The sequence below is a fragment of the Schistosoma mansoni genome, chromosome 2, assembly GCF_000237925.1.
Source record: "Schistosoma mansoni strain Puerto Rico chromosome 2, complete genome".
Lineage (NCBI taxonomy): Eukaryota > Metazoa > Platyhelminthes > Trematoda > Strigeidida > Schistosomatidae > Schistosoma > Schistosoma mansoni.
This window is the reverse complement of record NC_031496.1, coordinates 21,483,826-21,503,999: the sequence shown is the minus strand read 5'-3', so window position 1 is coordinate 21,503,999 and position 20,174 is coordinate 21,483,826. Positions and strand designations below refer to the sequence as shown.

The 20,174-nt window shown below is 38.1% G+C and overlaps 1 protein-coding gene across 1 annotated transcript; it reads left to right on the top strand.

Annotated features, from left to right (window-relative positions):
- Positions 1-1,133: 1,133 nt before the first annotated feature.
- Positions 1,134-19,947, top strand: Smp_157360 (putative synoviolin; the record flags this gene model as incomplete). Its single annotated transcript, XM_018796077.1, has 11 exons — positions 1,134-1,334; positions 1,369-1,461; positions 1,497-1,649; positions 1,684-1,732; positions 1,765-1,868; positions 6,182-6,430; positions 11,378-11,794; positions 13,372-13,513; positions 14,455-14,746; positions 18,222-18,256; positions 19,556-19,947. The coding sequence occupies 11 exons, from the start codon at positions 1,134-1,136 to the stop codon at positions 19,663-19,665; spliced, it is 1,845 nt and encodes a 614-aa protein (XP_018650325.1). The 3' UTR covers positions 19,666-19,947.
- Between the last annotated feature and the right edge of the window lie 227 nt (positions 19,948-20,174).

The window sequence follows — 20,174 nt, the reverse complement described above, 5'->3', positions numbered from 1 at the left end:
TATAGTCAAGGTCAATAAGCGAATAATGAACAAGATCAAAATATGACTCATAATGTATAGGAGAATTGGCTTGGCCAGCAACTAGAATAAAGTATATGGGCTTAACATATAAACTGATACTATAAAGTGTAGCAAAGCAATCTATTCTACTCTTTGCAGATGATATCAAGATTTGGGGACCCACACAAAGTATGTCAGATAGAATAATATTACCTGTGAAATAAGTTCATGGTTTAGTGAATGTATGAGTGGTCATTATAAGCCAATTTCGACATGAGTGTAGTGATGCAAAGAAATAACCGGGACCATTAATATCACTATGTAATAAGTGAAATTTTATTATCTGATGTAACAGGCCACAAAGATCTAAGAGTCATAAAAAGCAACTACTTTAGAGACGTTAATAACCGTGAGGCTGCCGCTACCAGAGGTTTTAGGGCCTTATGGGTTATTCGTAAGTTACTTGTTTACTTCGACGAAGAATTATTTAAGGTACTAAACCCAACATTGTGATTCAAGGAGAGAGACCTAGTTTCATGTATGAAACGGATATGCTAGAGCGAGCTAAGCGGTGAGGTAGGAAAAATTGGTGATGGGTTTCTCTAGTTCATCTTATAAAGACGGACTGAGAAGCCTGAACCTATTTCCGTCAAACCATGGCCGGTTACGGGGCAATTTAGTACTGGGTCAGCGCATACAGAAAGATGGTTTTGGTATTGACATGTCTCATTTTTCCATTTATACAAGACTGACCATCTGAGATCATATTCTAAGAAAAGTCCAAATGGGAGATGAAATTTTTCACTTTTGGAGTTCCGTTTCTTTCATGAAGTAGTGAATTACTGGAACTTGCTGCCAAAACAAGTAATATAGACACCTTCCATCGATAAGTTTAAAGTGGGATTGGATCTTTATAATGCTATGGATTGAAAATACTAATATAGGCCGATTGACCTCTTATCTTCACTACTGAAGACTTGGATGACAAATTTTGATGCATAAATTAATGAGCTTGATTTAAGTAAATGGTGAATGGCGCTACAATTTGGAATCACTTCACAGTGGTTCTTATCGTTATGTACTATAGGAGCATGATGGCAGACATACTTCCAGAGATCTTCGATATATTTTGTATGACACTGTTACGCAGACTTAAATCTAATTTTGAATTTTCTCAGGGTCGTGCTACGTGTAACGACCTTCAAATGAGGTACGCTCTCCTAGCGTCAGCAAGTTTGATTGTTTCATCCATCGTCGTAACCAATACTTATTACCGCAAAAAACAGTTTTACCCCACTGTCGTATACTTAACTAATAATCAGCCATCCCTTTCTGTAAGCTTTTTAAAATGTCTAAAACCTCCATCAGATACTCCTTTTTCAGTGTGTCGTCATACTCTTCTTGGTTGTAAAAGCACTCACATATGCTTTCTTCGGTCGGCTCCAAAGAGCAGAAGTGGATGTAAGTTTTATTAGTGACTTGTCACCCGTCTTTAGAATCTTGTTTCACAGTCATGGTATGCTTTCTTCGACATGTGCTTGGTTTTTGCATTCTTCCAGAATGAATTGGGAGTCGAATTTCTTTTCTTGTTCGCTATACTTTTATTTGTAAGAGCCTTTCACTGGCTGATTGAAGAAAGGGTCGATTATGTAAAGTCTATTAGTAATCCTTACCGGTTTTTAGATGGAAAGATCACCTGTCATTAGTGTTCTGTTTCACCTTCGAACAATGAGTAAGTTTACATTTTAACAATTGATTTTTCAGTGCTTATTACTCTTCTAACCCTTGTGGATGTATATTTCATCAAAACAGCCTACTGGAAGCCCGCTACACACGGAATATCCGTACATTTGGCTTTGGGGATAGAGGTTTGAATGTTATTAACTTTGTTCGTACCTTACATTTGCTTTTATTGTAATTTTTGGCGGAATAGTTGAGCGGGTTCTGTGTGTATTAGGTTCAGTGTCACCCTGGTTATGCACCAATGGTTATCTGATATATCAAACAGATGAATTGTGCGAGATTTATTTACGTGCTACGTTACCGTCTACTGTAACCTACGTTAGTTAGTAGGATAGGTATAAAATATAAAAAGCATTGGTGTTGTCAAAATACATTCCAAGCCTTCTATAAATTTATGAGTCGTGAGAAAATCTATTCTTTTTGGTGTGATCTATAAAAATTGTGACTGACAATTGAGAGCTCAAAATTGATCATTGTTATAGTTGCATTTACTTGATATTATAAATTGTTAAACACCTATAGTCTTACATATTCGTTGATTTCAGGGTTTTAATCTTGTTGATTATCTAAACGTTTTTGAGCAGTTTGGTAACTATTGCTAATTTTTTTCGAATGGAATCAATATATTCCATCTAAAGTATTATTTTAGTGGTACGTCCTAACAGAATATTTCTCTTGAGTTTACAAGGGCTTGGTAATGGTCGGTCGCTTCTCAAAGAAGATTAAAATGAAGACTATTGCTGCTTTTTATAGTGTAGAAACTACTTTACTAAATGTTTATGTAGAAGTCTAGAGATAGTGTCCCAGTACCCAAATCTTAGATTAAACGATTTGGTAGCGGCAATAGACATCAGCAGACAACTGTTCAGACCTTTTAAAGAAACCGCTGTTAGGAACCCAACTGTCAGCAAAACGATCTCGGAAAAATGTAGATATATTATTCATTCTCAATCCAGGAGATTGGGTCGATGGACAGAACATTTAAGGGATCAGTTCAACTGGCCTTCAGCCACACTTCAGTTACCCACGATCCCCAGTCGTCCTGAATAGCAAATTGAGGTAAGTCCTCCAACTCTCTACGAGGTTGAAAAAGCTATAGGAAATCTGAAGCGAGGGAGAGCCGCAGGCCCTGACAGGTTTACCCCTGAGATTTTTAAGGATGGTGGTTCAGTACTAGCAACGAGATTGACTGAGGTCTTAGGTAGAATCTGGGAACTGGACATAATTCCATCTGACTGGTCCCAACCACTGATTGTGCCAGTCTATGAGAAAGGACAAAAGTCCTCCTGTGACAATCATAGAGGGATCAGTTTGACTAATATAGTGTCTAAAATATTAACTTCAATAATACTTGGACGCCTAACCATAGCTCGTGAAGAGCAGACTAGAGAAAAGCAGGCTGGTTTTCGACCTGGACGTGGTTGTGAAGACCAGATATTCACTCTACGTCAGATCCTAGAACGTAGACACACAATCAGACGCCCCACAATCGTAGTATTTCTCAACCCGAAGGCAGCATTTGACTCCGTTGATCATGAGGTTCTATGGCAGTGTTTGTCACTGAAAGGAGTACCAAAGAAGTACATTAACCCTGTACAGACTCTCTACTCGAACACAACTGGTCGAGTTAGAGCTTATGGCGAACTGTAATCAGAATTGATTACCTCAAGTTGTGTTCGTCAGGGCTGTCCACTCTCTCCATTCTTGTTTAACTTTATCGTAGACGTGCTTTTAGAGATAACACTTTCACCATCTAAATCTCCAGGAGTTGAACTTCTACTAGGAGATTCACTTGTTGACTTAGAATATGCCGATGACATAGTTCTATTTGGTGAAGACGCTGACAAAATGCAGTCTTCTGACCACTAGAAGCAACAATACAGGCATGTTTGGGATGCGATTCTCCCCTTTGAAGTGCCGGCTCAGTGGTCTATCGGTTAAGGGCTCCGGCTCGAGACAGGTAGGTCCTGGGTTCGAATCTCGCAAGTGCGGGATCGTGGGTGCGCACTGCTGAGGAGTCCCATAATTGCCCTCAAATGCCCTGGTACGGCCGAGAGTGGGGAGAGTCCGCTCTCCCTCTCGAAATGCTCTCACATGGTCAGCGAATATATAGCCTCTGCCAGGGAAGTCCTACTCACTGCCTTCTCGTGGCATCACTGTTGTTTACGAAATTGAGAGGACGAAAAGCTAATGTCCGGCGCTTTAACCGGGTTGGTGGACAAGGCGAGTCCACCTAGGGGAGCTGGAAAACCCTGATTCCAAACCAATGGTGCACATGGGCTCCAGTATCCTGAAGGAACAAATGGCGTACGAATCAATCGTTGATCACCGGTTACCATGTGACTGCATCTCCTTACGATGCTCCACTGCCTTGTGGATCAGATCTTTTGGTCAAAGGCTCCGGTTGTGGCCCCCTAAGAAAACCACCTGCTTCAGTTTGGGCACCTGGGCAGTATCACAGCCCTCAAACAAATCGAATATGATTTGTGAGGCGCATGTGTATCTGGTGCTTCCTTGTACCAATATTTGTGTGTTTAAATAATAAATAATAATAATACTTCGAAGCGCATAATGTTACTTCAGGATTGGGTTGCATCAGCACCTAAACTAATGATAGGGAGTAAAGTAGTTGAGCATGTTGACCGCTTCAATTATCTTGGGAGTCTCATCAGCCCTTGTGGTCTGGTGTGTGACAAAATCTCAGCACGGATACAGAAGGCTCGTCTAGCTTTCACCAACTTGCTTCACTTATGGCGTAGGCGAGATATCCGTCTAGTAACCAAAGGACGGGTTTACTGTGCAGCAGTTCGGTCCGTCCTACTTTATGGCAGTAAAACATGGCCGATAAGAGTAGAGGATATTCGTAGGCTACTAGTATTCGATCATAGGTATTTTCGAAGCATTGCTCATATATCCTTAGACCACCGAGTAAGTAATGCAGTTGTTAAGAAACGGGTACTAGGTAAGGATGGCAAATCGATTGATGAAGTAGTAAAACTTGATCAGTCGAGATGTTTAGAACATGCGTTACATGTGCCCAACCACCGACTGCCCCGACGTGCGAAGTTTTATGGTGTAGGAGTAGGTTGAAAGAAAGCTAGGGGCGGCCAGACAAAAACGTGGCACAAATCCATGAAGTAACTGACAAGTGGACTGAGCCATGTTGGTAGGTGTAGACTACCTGGTTGGGATCTGCGAGATGATAGCAATCGATGGTTAGAAACCTTGAATGACATGGCTCAAAATCGTTTGCAACGGCGCAGGTGCATCTACTCTTTGTGTTCTCCCAAATTCTAATCTGAATTCTTCATGCCCCTTTCTTTTTTCTCTTTCCAAGTTTATTTCACTGGGTTATACCCCTTGAATAACATCTTCAAACCCAAATCTTTCGGATTACTGCTTATACTCTTACTACTTCTAGCATTATGGGATTTGAATCGACGACTGCATCTCTGTGCTAATGTGGTATGGCAACTCGAACGGATGTACGTAAGTACGAAGTTCTACGTTGTGACTGACTGGCTGACTGACTTAGACGATTTTGGAGAAACAGCTGTACATAGACTAGTTAGACCATCGAACCGTTTGGAACTAGATGAATTGGCGAAATCTTCTAACTGTGAATTACCAACTAACTTGGGGCACTATGTAGTTTGTCAGTTTTGTATTGGTAAAAGACTCATGGAATACGTATCAACCTGATTGTGCCTGCAAGCTGTCGTCGTTTTCAGAATATATTTTTATTAATATTTTTAACAATGAGTAGTTCTAGGTTTTTCGAAGTTATTTTCTCGTAATTTATGACATAATTGTTCATTCAAGGTTAGATAATTCATCAAAATTTCCATACTGTCGACTGCGTTTGGACTGTGGTACAGTGTTGATATTGGCTGGAGCTATCTGAGGGTTGATGATCGCTGATTAGGAATCTTGTATCAGATAAATAGTGGCTAATCACAGTTTTGGAGATTCGCTTTTCACCTTTTTAAAAATCCCAAATATCTTGTTACTCTTATATTAACTTCATATTCACTTAAGCTATTCCATGTTTTCACAAACTAAATGACAAAATAGTGCACCATTAAGTAAGGTTTTGCCAATGAGTTCAAGCTTATTTCGACAATACTAATGTTGCAAACCTTGGAGACGTCTGAAATATTTTTTACGAAGTTTTCTGTCTTCCCTACAACCATTATATCCAACGTAGTGCTGCGTTTTTCATATTCGTAAGTTCGACGTAAATTGATCGCACTATTGTCTTCACTCATTATGTTTGCTGACGACTTAGTACAGTTGTCATTACAGGCAAGCAATAAGGATGTATTAAATGAATAAACCCATTCTCTACCATTGTAACCTAGATGTTTTTATGTACTTCATGCAAGCGACTTGTTTAAATAGGTTTAATACTGGATTATTTGTTTTTAAATATTTTCAGTATTTCATCTTAATATTGAGTCTTCTATCGACTACTGTACGTTATATTTTACATTCGATTGACTCTATGCGAGAACATTCCTGGAATAAGAAAGCTACATATCTCTTATATGTAGATATTCTCATTGGATTTATTCGTTTGGCTGTGTATGTTGAATTTACGTTCATCATGTGGTCACTGCACCCATTTCCTTTGTTTATCGCGCGACCTATCTATCTTAGTATCAGATCACTAAAAAAGGCGATTCGAGTAAGTTTTTGACTGTAAGGATTTCACGGTATTCGTGATATTGGTTATACATTCTTGCATGTGTGACTAGCACAATCTCATATGAATTGTCTTTACGTTCTGGTCAGTTTCACTTCGTGATTGAAAACCTGTACTTTCTGTCTCCGAACACTGTCTGCTTCGTAACCTTCAACAAAGATCTTGGATATTTGGTTCCTTCGTTAGATTTATCAGTTTACAAGCAAAAAAACCATTTACAATGTATTAAGGCATAAATGTTAAAAGATAAACTAAACGTTGAGATCCATACCCTCAGTGTGTTATTGCGACTTTGAAAACAATCATACATAAATATTACAGAGATATCATCATAATTTGTTCAAAATCCGTTTGCCGACTCTAAAATAATACTTTCATTAGACTTTTGGAACTTCGAATAATATTACTTACCCAATATTAATAACGCAGTTTAACTAAAAGTTGCGGTCCAGACACCAAAAACATGAAGTTTTTATTTCACTTTAAAATAAAAAGTAGAATATTTAGTATAGTAATAGAAATTATTGGATTCATCAGACAAACATATCTCTACTATCAAGGCGACACTTGGAGTTGATGATAAATAACCCGACCGTAGCTGCTACATTAAAATGTCAGCCGGGCTTGCCTATAGTGGGCTCAACTAAGCTATATTGGCTGGAACACGTGTTTCTTTAGGTCCTACTGTGACAGGCAGGTCGGTTGGAAAATTGTATGACTAAAGGCAGAAACTTAAGGTCCGAGGGTGAAGTCGTACTGTTGACTGTAAATGGGTGTGACAGCAGTAAGGTGTTTCCCTCGGACAACCAGTATCTTCAGCGATGCTACCTTCTCATTACGGAAGGGATAGGATGGAAAAGGTAAACTCTAGAAATGTCACATCTCATTTTACCCCATGGACTTCCTTTTCTAGCAATGAGGCATTTTTAAGTGGAGACCTAACACCAAACATTTTCCGTAAAAAGGCTGTGCGCGACCAGCCTCGAGCAGTTGTCCCTTGAGCTATGCGGTCACGCTCTCAGGTCGCTAAGACCACCACTGATTCAACTTTTCTCAGTCCCCTCAAGAAGAAATATTCTTCCACGGTGTGGGCAACCAGGAAATGAAAATCACCCTCATACCTCTATCAGCACCCGAGATCATCTTGTTGACGATCGAATCCCTTCCTCACCTGTTAATGCTTCCAACCTCATGACTAACCCTTCTGAGTTATCTTTATCACTATGCACCACCAATGGGCTGGTGTCTGGTTAACTCTGGACATGGATTCAGAAGGCTCGATTGGCTTTCACCAACGTGTGTTACTGGTGGCAAAGGTAAGATATTCGTCTTCCAACCAAGGGGTGAGTTTGCTTTGCAGTAGTTAGCTCCGTTCTAGTATATAGATGTGAAGCATGGCAATTAAAAGTAGAGGATATTAGTAGGTTACTAGTATTCGATCATACGTTTCTTCAAAGCATTGCTTGTTTATTTTGTGACAACGGAGTAAGCAATGTCTGGGTTAGAAATAGAGTACTAGGTAAAGATGGGAAACCGATTGATGAGGTGGTAAATATTCATCAACGGAGGTGATTGTGACATGTGTTACGTATGCCGAACCACCACCTACATCGATGGTCGACGTTGTGTGGTGTATGAGTAGGCTGGAAGAAATCTAAGGGTGGTTGAACCAAAATATGCCACCAGTCTTTGAAGTCATTAACAATTGGACTGAACCATTTTAATAGGTACAGACTATCTAGTTGGGGTCCGCGTGATTATCTCACCCAATGGTTAGAGACTTTGAATGAAATGGTTCGAAATCATTTGCGATGGAATAGGTGCATCCGTTCTTTGTCTTCCCTTAAATTCTGAGATTTTATTTATTTTATTTATTTAAAAACATAAACATTGGTACAAAAAGGCATCAAATATATGCGCCACACTTCATCATGCGATTTGTGTGAGGACTGTAGTACTGCCCGGGCGCCCGAATCGGAGCAGGTGGTTTCCTTAAGGGGCCCTTCCCTGAGCCTTTGACCTGGAGGTCCAGTCCACAAGTCAGTGGAGCAACGTTAGGAGATGCAGTCCCATGGCAGCCGGTGACCAAAAGTAGGTTCATACACCTTTCGTTCTGAAGCCCATGTGCTCCATTGGTTTGGAATCAGGGTTTTCCAGCCCCTCTGAGTGGATCCTCCATATCCACCAACCTGGTTAAGGAACCGAACATTCGCTTTTTGTCCTCTACATTTTGTAAGCGGCACCCCCGCCGCAACAAGTCAGTGAGTAGGACTTCCTTGACATTGGCTGTATGCTCATGGACATGTAAGAGTATTTCGAGTGTGTGTGGGGGGGGCGGACTCTCCCCACTCCCGGTCGTACCAGGGCATTTGGCAACTGCCTTTAAAAGAGAGCGATCGAATCAAGACAGCACTTACTGTACGTGACAAGCAGTATCAATCTAGACGAATGCCGTTTGGGTTGGCGGGTGCACTGTTTACGTTCAGAAGATTAATGTCGCTGCTTCATTGGGATCTAGATAATGTCAAAGTGTATGGCGACGATGTAGTTGTGTATAGCCAGACAGAAACAGATTACGTCAAGCATGTAGAAGCGGTCTCAAAACGAATTGAAGATTTCTGACTTCGAATTAATTAGGGCAAGTCACAGATGACGAAAAGTAGCATCACATTGTTGGGGCTTAAGGTAGGAAATGAAGGAATAAAACCACTGCCAGAGAAAATTCTTACCATAAAAAACATTGCAGTACCTAATTGGAAAAAGAAATTGAGACACTTTCTGAGAAGGACGGCGTTGTAAAGTCGGTTCGTCAAGAACTTCAACGAAATAGCAGCACCCCTATATAAGTTGTTGAGCAACACTAAGTTTACGTGGACTGAGACCGCCCAACAAACGTTCAATCGAGTCAAAAACATGCTAGACGACCGCAAGATGACGCTGAGACTGCCTGAAATCGAGGAACTGTTTACAGTGGCCACAGACGCAAGTGATCATGGTATAGGTGCCGTTTTGAGTCAGTCTGATAGGGTGGTGGAATACGCGAGTCGCGTTCTCACACCCGCTGAACAGAAGTATTCAACGATTAAAAAGGAGTGTTTGGCAATTGTGTGGGCAGTATACAATTGGAGACCGTACCTTTTAGGTAGACGATTTCACATCAAGACTGACCACAAACCCCTGCGGTGGCTAAAAACAGCAAGAGACCCCCGCGGGAAGTTGGTGCGATGGACGATACGTCTACACGAGTATGACTTCAGTATCGGCCATGTTCTAAGAAATGAAAAAGTTAATGGTGGACTACCCATCAAGACCAGAACTGGGAGCCGAGCTTCCATTGACAGCATACGCAGTGAATAACATAAAGGGAGACCGACTATAACTTGTCCGTAAGCAGAAAGCTGACCTTAAACTTCGAGCGGTAATCAGAGTGATAAAAAAAGGAGCAGACGTTGACAAGCGAGCAATGGACAAGGAGGTAATAATGTTGCTTCGGCAAAAGGAAAGACTGAGAGTGAACACACATGGAGCCCTGGTCTGGCAGAACGATGACGAAAATTGGGTGGCTGTGATCCCGAAAGACTGGTGAAGTAAGATGATACATGAGTGTCACCAGGTAGCGCATACCTGTATCGCAAGGACGATGGATTTACTACGGCAAAGTGCATACTGGTCAGGCATGAGAGACGATGTGGCCCAATATGTGTTAAATTGCCAGCAGTGCCAAGTAATGAAGAGCGATCGATGCACACAACCGCCAACCAATACCTTCTGGCACTGATGGAACATGCTACACGGTAGGTAGACGCCGTACCCATTGCAGACCAGCGGGCAAAAGCAGTGACCGAAGTAATAATTCGGCATATTGTAGCGTGTCGCGGAATACGGAAGATGATATTAACAGACCAGGGTCCGTGTTTTGAAAGTGACGAGTTTGAAGCCCGTCTAAAGCAGTTTGGCATCAGGAGAATGAGAACTTCACTGTATCACCCTTAGATGAATGGGCTTACAGAAAGAAACAACCGGACGTTAATGGAATGGTTAGCATCTAAAGGAGGGAATTGGGAGAAAGTTGCCATTGTTTTTGCTGGCGCATTGTGCCTCCATACCGGGAACAACAAAGAAATCACCTTTCCTACTTATGTATGGTGGACAGCCACGCCTTCGAATGCATAATAAGACCTGACCACAAAAACAGAAGTGGACGACAACAAGATTAAGAAAAGAGAGGAGAGAGGCAATAAGGAAGGTGGAAAACAAACAAATACCAGACACAAAGAAGGCGGGACAACAGAGGAGAACGTGGAAGCCTTTTTCAGTGGGGGAGCTGGTAAAGTATAGAGAACGGGAAGGTAGCATAGCAGGGGGACCAGGGTCAGGAAAGTTGATGTCGAAGTGCGAAACATCGTACATTGTCATGGAGAGACGTGGCTCAGGATAATGGGAACAAAACTGAAATTTCTTTCTTTAAAGTTTGTTTGTTGTAAAATATTTTCTTCACTCATGATACTTCTTACCGATTATCTCAGTGTATTCTTGAGCATTTAACAATCCTGGGCGTAAGCTTTTATTTACAAACTAGGTACTGGTCAGATACGTTTCAATTTTCATAACCATTTTCTGTTGTGACAATTGTAACAGTAGTTCATCAAAACTAGTGTGTTCGTAATTATTGTTGAATTACAGGTTCAATCGTATTCCTCCTTATGAAAATTATACACCAAGAAAGGATTTCATCTGACGTTTACCTAACAGTAAATATGGTGCTCATTCGTTGTATGACACCGTTTGTGTAATTAGCCCACATTTAAGAGATTTTTTCAGAACATAAGATTTTACATTCATTTAAATTATCATCTATCATTAGTTTTATGTGTGATTAATGTACTCATAATATAACTTGGGATACTTTGATTATTCCTTTATGTAAAGGATATGTTGATGTCACGTCGTGCTATTCGATACATGAACACAGTTTTCCGTGATGCCACTCCAGATGATTTGGCTTCCTCCTCAGATACTGTTTGCATAATCTGTCGTGAAGAAATGAATCTTCAAACAGATAATATACCATCGGTTGGGACTTCAGCTCTCAAAAGGTTACCTTGTTCTCACATTTTCCATTTTGGTTGTTTACGTTCATGGTTCCAACGTCAACAGACTTGTCCAACCTGTCGAATGGATGTCATTCGAGAAGCTAGAGTTCAAGAAAGACAGCGACAGCAACCTCATCGTTCAGTAAACACTAATAATGCACAACCAGATAGCTCAACAACTTCTGGTCCATCTGATCCAACTGCAACACCGTCTGTTGCTGCTAATAATCAAAACTTCCCAGTGCCATGGATGGTAAGTTTCAGCAGTTGACCTTCAGATTTGTAGTGACAAGTCACCCATTCTTCGCGAACAATTCCAACTAAAAAAACTAATAGTAATAATAATAGTATAGAAACAATAAAATGCTTAAGGATAATTCGTTTTACTTATAGTGGACCAATAACTTGATAGGTTTAGGATTTGAATTAGGTCTGTCAGACCACAGGTTCAAATGCTACTGGATTTGGTTTGTGCAGACTTATAGTACTTTTAATGTGGAGCACAAAAGATTTTGTTTAGCTACTCGGTTTCGATTCCCCTAGATTTAGAACTTTTTAATCTGTTCTTAGCCGCAGAGTTTTGTGCCAATTATTAACTATTTCTTTTCCTATTTATTAACCAGTTAGTATCATGCTGTTCACTAGCGTGTGGTATGAGACCATGGGAGCCGTGGAAATTCAACAAAATATGTTTCAGCTAGATTTGCTTGACACATGAACTGATAAAAACGAAGTATATTATTAGGCTGTCCTATTTAAAAGTAACTTTATTGTGTAGTGATTAATTAACCTCTAGGGATGGTTCACTTAGTGAGGATATTCTGAAATAATATTGTGGAATTTGTGAGAATAATTGGAGCTTTTAGTGAAGTGAGACAGAATATAAATAAGCCATTAAAAATGTAGATTCACATTTTATCCAACTAGATGGGTTTCTCGAAGGGAAGCAAGGCGGTTTAATTTCGATAAATATCTAAGCTTTTATTCTTCAATCAAGGATTAAAAAGATTTTTCCTCAGTATCTTTTGACACCTGTTTTTCATTTACAGAATAGTTAAAATTGGTATTGTTTGGGGATGGTGGCACATAGTTATATTTATCTAGTTATACTTTCGTTTTCAATATAACATTGTTATATCCACGGAAATGCTTAGATGACTTGTGTTTGGTACTGATAACGCCGAATCCAGCGACGTTTAGTGAAAGCACAAGGATTTATGATATGGATTTATTTGACACCAGAGATACGTGAATACACTATTTTTTATATAATTTATATACATTCAGTTTCATATAATTTTAGCTGTTCAGTATTTAACATCAACTAGTGAATATCTTACGATGTACTTTGCCTTTAACCTGGCCATTTTTTCGGATTATTAATTTGGATATATAATTGTAGAACCTGAATTTATCGAAAAGAATATTCTTCGTTCAAATATTGGTCTTTTAATATCTTACTTTGTAAACACATTTACAATATCATACAATTATTTCACTGGATTATACTCCTTCAATAACATCTTCAAACCCTAGTCTTTCGGATTACTGCTTATACTCTTACTACTTCTAGCATTATGGGATTTGAATCGACGACTGCATCTCTGTGCTAATGTGGTATGGCAACCGAAAACTGATGTACGTGAGTATGAAGTTCTACGTTGTGACTGACTGACATAATCAATAGATATAATTAATTGACCAAGTTATATAATCACTTAGGATGTGATTATATGTCACAGGCGACCAGTTGCTCTCCAGTCGATTAAGTAATTGTTTGCGTTATCACATATTGTTACTGTTGTCTAATATTTTGTCTATTTTTTTAAGCCTCCTGCAAATGCATTTCCGTTTTACCCACCATTTATTCCTCCTACAAATAATTCAACAACTACACAAGCTCAGACTGTCTTTCCGTCTGTGCCTCCTTTATACATACCACCCTTTATGGGCATGCCTATAATATACCCTGGTAAGTTAGGTAGATTGTTTATTACACTGGTTTAACGAAACATCCTGTTTATAACCACACAATCTGAAGGTTTTATATCATTTTAATTTGATGTTGATCTCGTAAGCTCAGTTTTTACTTGATTTTTACATTCACACAATGCTATTTGACGTTAGAACAGCTAAAGTGAACTGTAATGTGTGTAATAAATATTCATCATAATGCATTCTGCTTGTAATCTTAAACTATCCAGCGTTCAATGGAAATTATCAATGCAACTTACACAATCGGGGCCCTGTATTTATAATCGACTTTTTTAAAACAAAGTATGAAAAAAGTGGCTGGTAAACTTGATCGATAGTATTCGATCTGCACTAAGAAGGACCTGACACACATGACATTGATCACCACCCGGTGACCAATCAATTTTGAAACTCAGCTGTATTTGGTTTTTGAAACAACTTTTATTAGTATTAATAATTTAATTCACATGAAGACTTATATTACCTGTTTTCAGTTAGATATCTCAACTTTCTCTAGAAGCATATTCAATCTTGAGTATTTGTTATCGACACTGTACATTCTTGGACGATTAATTCGAAACAGTATAGTATATATCCCCTATCTTTGTATTTGACCTTTTAAGTAAGAAGGGTGTTATCTGATTGTCCGCCTGTTACGTGATTTTGCGAGCTTATTGACTGTTAGAATAGTAAAGTCATGACTGTGATTGATTGTTCTCTGACTTTTAAAAGATTAGTTTAGAAAGTCAAGAATGATCATTAATCGTCGTAAACGAAATATATAGTTTAAATTATTGAACAGGATGTTTTTATTTCGAATGTAACTTAACCTATGAGTACGGTGTGTAACTTTATAGTAATCTGTAAACTAGGCTTTTCTCATTTTCCTACCTATCAATTTTCACTAATAATGTAACCATTGTGCCACATTCCGCGTAGGTAACTTGTTTTCTAATGGAAATACTCCTATGCCAGAACCTCCCTCTGGACTACCTGAACCAGCTGATGAGGCTCGTCTTCGTGCCAGTGCCGAAGCCCGTTTCACCGCTTTACGTCAAATAAATGTACTGTTGAATGCAGCTGTCCTGCAAATGAATGCTTACCTAAATGCGGCTAGCTCTCCCCCAAGTGAATCAGAACCTATGACTTCTATTAATACTGCCCTCAACACCGACAATGTGGAATCAAATATTGAAGAAAAGGAAGCCTTAATTAATGATGTAAAACCTCAGTAAGCAGTTTTCCGATCCCCCTTAATTATTTCTGTTTATATCAATACTGTATCTCCCAATTACCAAAGCCATCTGACTTTTGGTCCGAACACGTTTCATATACTGAAGCAATTCCCAAAGTGAATCTGTTTAACTTTTTGTATTGTCCAGTTGAATTGGTTTTTGGACAGGCCTCTAAAATATTTTCTTTCTGTTTTATTATAGGCTACAACTAATACAGATATTGTTCACTGAAAATTAGGTCACTGTCTTTCTATTTATGTGTTCTCTATGTAAAATTCAGTGTGTGTATTATTTGGTGGTTTAGTTTCTCGTTGATCCTTGTGTCTTCTTGCATTTGAATAACTAACAGTGCTGGATATTCAGTTCTCCTTAGTGATTTGTTCAGCTTGAAGCATTTAGTTTTGTTAATGGACTTGGGAACTGATGATTTCATCTCACATTAGAAACTGTTTTGCCAGTTATTCAATACGTCATGTATTTTTTTCGAAAATCTCTAACGATATTCTGGGTATTTGTTGATTGGCCATATATTATTTGTTCTTGTTTGACAAGTTATTATGTTGTGAGATGAAAGTACCCATACTGGAGTAGTTGGTCGTGTAACTCCTTTTTTATATAGTCTTCCCACTTCTAGCCGGTAACCCTAATACAAAAAAGATTGTCGACAGAAACTTTGAAAGATTTAAATGTTTCATAAACCCAATGGATCCTGGGAACAAGGTCGAAAAATCGCATCACGGACTACAATGAAGGACAAACGGGAAGGACTTCTTAATCTCTTCCTCAGTTCTAGTTAATCCTCACAAAAATCCAACTTGTGGTGAGATTTTTTCGGTTTTCCAAAGAAGGTCATTCAAGTTAACAGCTATAACGCTGTTGTGATCTGTTTTGTTGTGACCCAGCTACTCTTAGTGCTTAGCATTCTTCAGACACGTTACTTCACTCAACTAGTCCTCAAATCAGAATACGATCGAACAGGAACGTAATTATATCCCAAATAAACAAGATTCAATGGGATTAAGAATCACGATAAGCAAAACTTTGATATATTTCTAATTTTACGCAAGAAGATTCTAGAGTCTTCTCCAAGTACGAGTATCCGCTAGTGCTCTAATTGGCTAAGAAATGGCGAATCACTTTTGTGCAACACCATCCTGCACGTAACATGCTTTAATCCAATCTCTATCCCGCTAATAGACATCTTTGTTTATGCTGTGAAAATATGGCTTATCAAACGTTTGCAAACCAGTAAGGATAGTAGCAAGAATGTAAAGCACATAACGTGGATATTTTTGGCGAAGTGGAATACTAATTCAAAATTGTGAAAATTAACATTGTTTTGGGATCTGATCACTCGATAATTAATGATTAAAAAATGCAACCCATATATATATATATATATATATATATATATATATATATATAGTGATCAAATCATGACTGATTGCATGTTCAGTCCACGGACATGTGATGTAGCGACTGTACCATGGAAATTATGTTCACTTTCCTTATGTGGATCGGATGTTAACGCTAAGTTAGAGGAAGAATGTAGTTGTTTGGTGTGGGGATAATCGAATGTATTTGAATATAAAATTACAGAACATCTTAGTAAAATCTGAGAACCATACAACAAATACTTCATTTGCAAAATGTCAATAAATCGTCTCAGACTTCATTGTTCTTTCGTTTCTGCACCATTCATTGTTCTCGTTCTCTTTTCTTTCATCTTCTTAACCTTCTGCCTACACGTGTTTCACTTTCTATTGATGACACATACTACTTATATCTATCGACATCAGTAGCACACATCACATTATGAACAGCTGGATAGATACTAGAATTTCTCTAAGTGGGCTTCTCTGTTATGGTCATTTTTTCAGTTTTGTCATCAATGATTTTCTCAGGGTAGTGTACGGTTCTGGTGTAAACCTGTTACTCAAAGGAAGATTTTGACTTTGCTCATGATAGCAATATCGTCTTACTCTCTAATGATAAGCTAATTGCTCAAATCTGAACCGATGAGTGGCATTATAATTTGCGTTTTCAGAGTTTAACGCCTCCGTAATGTTGGTTGGACCCTCTTATTGAAGTCTAAAAGTGTCAAGAAATTTGTATGTCTGATGCTTGTTTGAGTTCTGGTGGTGTTATGTAATATATATAGTGAAGTTAAGAGCGAATTTTACTAGTCTATGACAACCTTGACTTCTTGCTTTGTTAGTTTTTACATATACGATGGAGTGCACAACACTGCAATGCAAACAGTTTTCATGTTTTCTCATTCCTACATGTAATGTCCCGAAAGTCATATATTTCGTTTAATTGGAACATATTTTATGAAAATTGAACTTTTAATCATGAGAGTTACCCAATCGCGATGGCTTTTTGGTCATGCTACCCGAGTGGTTACTTACTTTTTTTCTATTGTTAGGTCACGTGAGTTAGTGCAGTTGTTTATTTTCATATTCCGTGGTGAATACATATTAAATAATAAGCTGTCGAAAGTGATTAGTTTCAAGTTAGCCTAATTTTTGTGAACTTTAATGTCAATATCTGATTACTGGACTTTGTTGTACGAAATTATGTTGTTTGTTTATATCGTTGGAGATATTCAGTGATATATTCGTATTTTTAGAGATATTTATTAAATATGACCTTATTTTAGTTTTTTCGAGTTTCGTGGAAACCCAGGTACATGTGTGTTCCGTAGCATTCATCTTGAGATAATCCCAGTAAACTTGTTTGATTTTGTTTTGTGACGCATAATATTTATACATATTAGCTCCCGTAATGTTTCCGACTTAATACCGGGTGACTCAGTGGCCATTCACAATGATCATTATGTCGGTTGTTCCTAATATCTGGAGTTGGAAAACTGTGATTCCAAACCAATGGTGCACATGGGCTACAGTATCCTGAGGGAACAAAGGGCGTATGAACCAACCATGGGACTGCATCTTCTCACAATGCTCCACTGCCTTGTGGATCAGACCTTTAAGTCGAAGGCCCCGGATGTGGCCCCTTGAGAAAACCACCTGCTTCGGTCTGAGCACTCGGGCAATATCATAGCCCTCACACAATTAAATGAAATGACAATATTCTGTGTGGCACATATATATCTGGTGCCCCCCTTATACCAATATTTATGTGTTCAAATAAATAAATAAATATCTGAACCGCAGGTGTCTGCCTATCATCTGACTAGTCAGTAGACAGGTTATTTTAAAACTATTTCTGTATTTCCACTCGTGGTCTGAAGGCTGTTTAGATTCAAAATTAATCTCTTCACATGAAGCAAAGGTTCTGGTTCAAAAAGCGAAATCTCTGAGGTCCGTTTAATGTGTCAATAACAACTGTCAGTGTTAGTCTCTCATTGTAGCTACCATTTAGTTGGTGATCACATATTTCTGGCTCGCACTATTTTATGATAGCGAATCTACATGATCGTTCTTTTTGTATTTCCTTTTATTCCAGGTTAGAGTCCGATGGTAAATGTCCCCTTGCATCTGGTAAGTATACGTCTTATTCTAGTTTTGATTTTTTTAACAGAACAGACTTGGCATCTTCATATTCAAGCTATTGAAGAACAAATTTGTTCTCATTGCTTTAGATCCCTTAAATGCTTTCATAATGATTAAATAAGTAGTTGAATTAAAACTATTTACTTGTTTTTCTTACATATGGTGAGTGGAAAATGATATGCTTAGATTCTTAAAAAACAACAAGAAAGTAAATTCTAAACATGAAGAAATCGAGGGAAATTATTGTTCACTGTGTCCTTAAGAATAAGCCTCTAAAAGTGCATTTCATAATCCCGAAATTGAGGTTCTTTGTCTTTTTTAAAAAGTAATGAAAAAACGTTCGTTGGGAATTACATTTGAACAAATTCTGGTATGATTTTATGGGCATATTTGTCAAGATTAGGACGAATAGCTTGACAAAAATTATATTTGAAATAATCTCAGCTAACATCTCTAGACTTCTTCAGGGTGAAAGTCCAGACAAGTTAGCTGGACGAAACGTTGGAATTATTTAAATTTCAATCGCTAAGATTATTTCACATTCTGGTATGGTTTCTGGGAAATATTTCTGTTTCTAGACAAAATAATTTAGTGGGAATATAAAACCATCTAATAGCTTCACTTGAATAATCATCAGGAAAAAAAACTCTACGGTCACACAATCTACCATCTTTTCTTCAAAATGATTAAGGCATTTAAAAGTAAATGAAGATGAGTACAGATATTTTATCACCGGTATTCTCCCATCAGAAGCTTGAATCGGAACTACTGGGGTGTAATAAGCCTGGGTCAACTTGAGTAGCTATAATGTGTTAGATTTTTGGGATATGTTCTCTAATGTTATGTTGTATGTTGATCTGAGTAATTTTGTAATCGAAAACATTTTTTGTAATTTTAACTACATAATTAAAACCGGCTCTCGAATTCGTCCGAAAAGTAGCGGCTTTTAATTACACTGAACGTGAATTTTTCATTATCTCTTCTGACCTCCATGTATGAGGTTTATGCTGAACGATTTATCTATCTTAAAAGTATCAGGAGAATATGCATCAGTACTTACATGGTGTGTTTCTATAGATTTCAGTCAGTAATTACCATATGATCAAAGATCGATCACAGAAATTCCTAATTTCCACTATTATATTTAATAATTTAAGTTTCTATCACGTGCATTGAAGGACATTGTAGTGCATCATGTCACTGGCGTTACATTAAAACATGATAAAGAAACTGGACCAATATTCCATTCTATCCTTTTTTTCTCTTAATTTGTATTTTCGTATCTAGAAGATTCGGAATTTACGGAAGTTCGTAAACGTAGACTAGAACTTTTTGGATGCTCATCTGGAGAAATCACTTCAAAGTCTAACTCTGAACCTAATGATGTGTCCAATTGATCTTGTGACGTTTATATATACCTAACTCTGATATTGCTCGGTTTATTCCGAGTTTAGTTTGTGTAAGTTGAATTCTATATGGCCATATATTCTTTCAGAATTCTGGAATAAAACGAATGGCCTTCTATATATTTCAAAATTGAAATTATATTTGATGTAACATTTTTTCGTTATATTCTGTCTTCAAGTAGTCGCAGTAGTTCGCCTTTATTACTTGTTATGTTTCGAGGAGTGTGAGATATTATCTTCATAATAATTAGCAATATGATTTTGTTCAATGTAAATCTACTTTGTTTTAAATTGCAGGGAGTGGTGCTAATAATAGACAATAGTTTAATGGGCCATTTAAGCAGGGCCAAATTAATGTCTTTCATCTAGTTTTGTCGTATGGCTGTATTTATTTATTGCAATCTTTAAAAAGTGCAAATAATTGTCAGCAAACAACCGATTGGTGATTTGTAATGAAGCCTCTATGCAATCTGCATTTTAGGAACGGATATCTTATAATG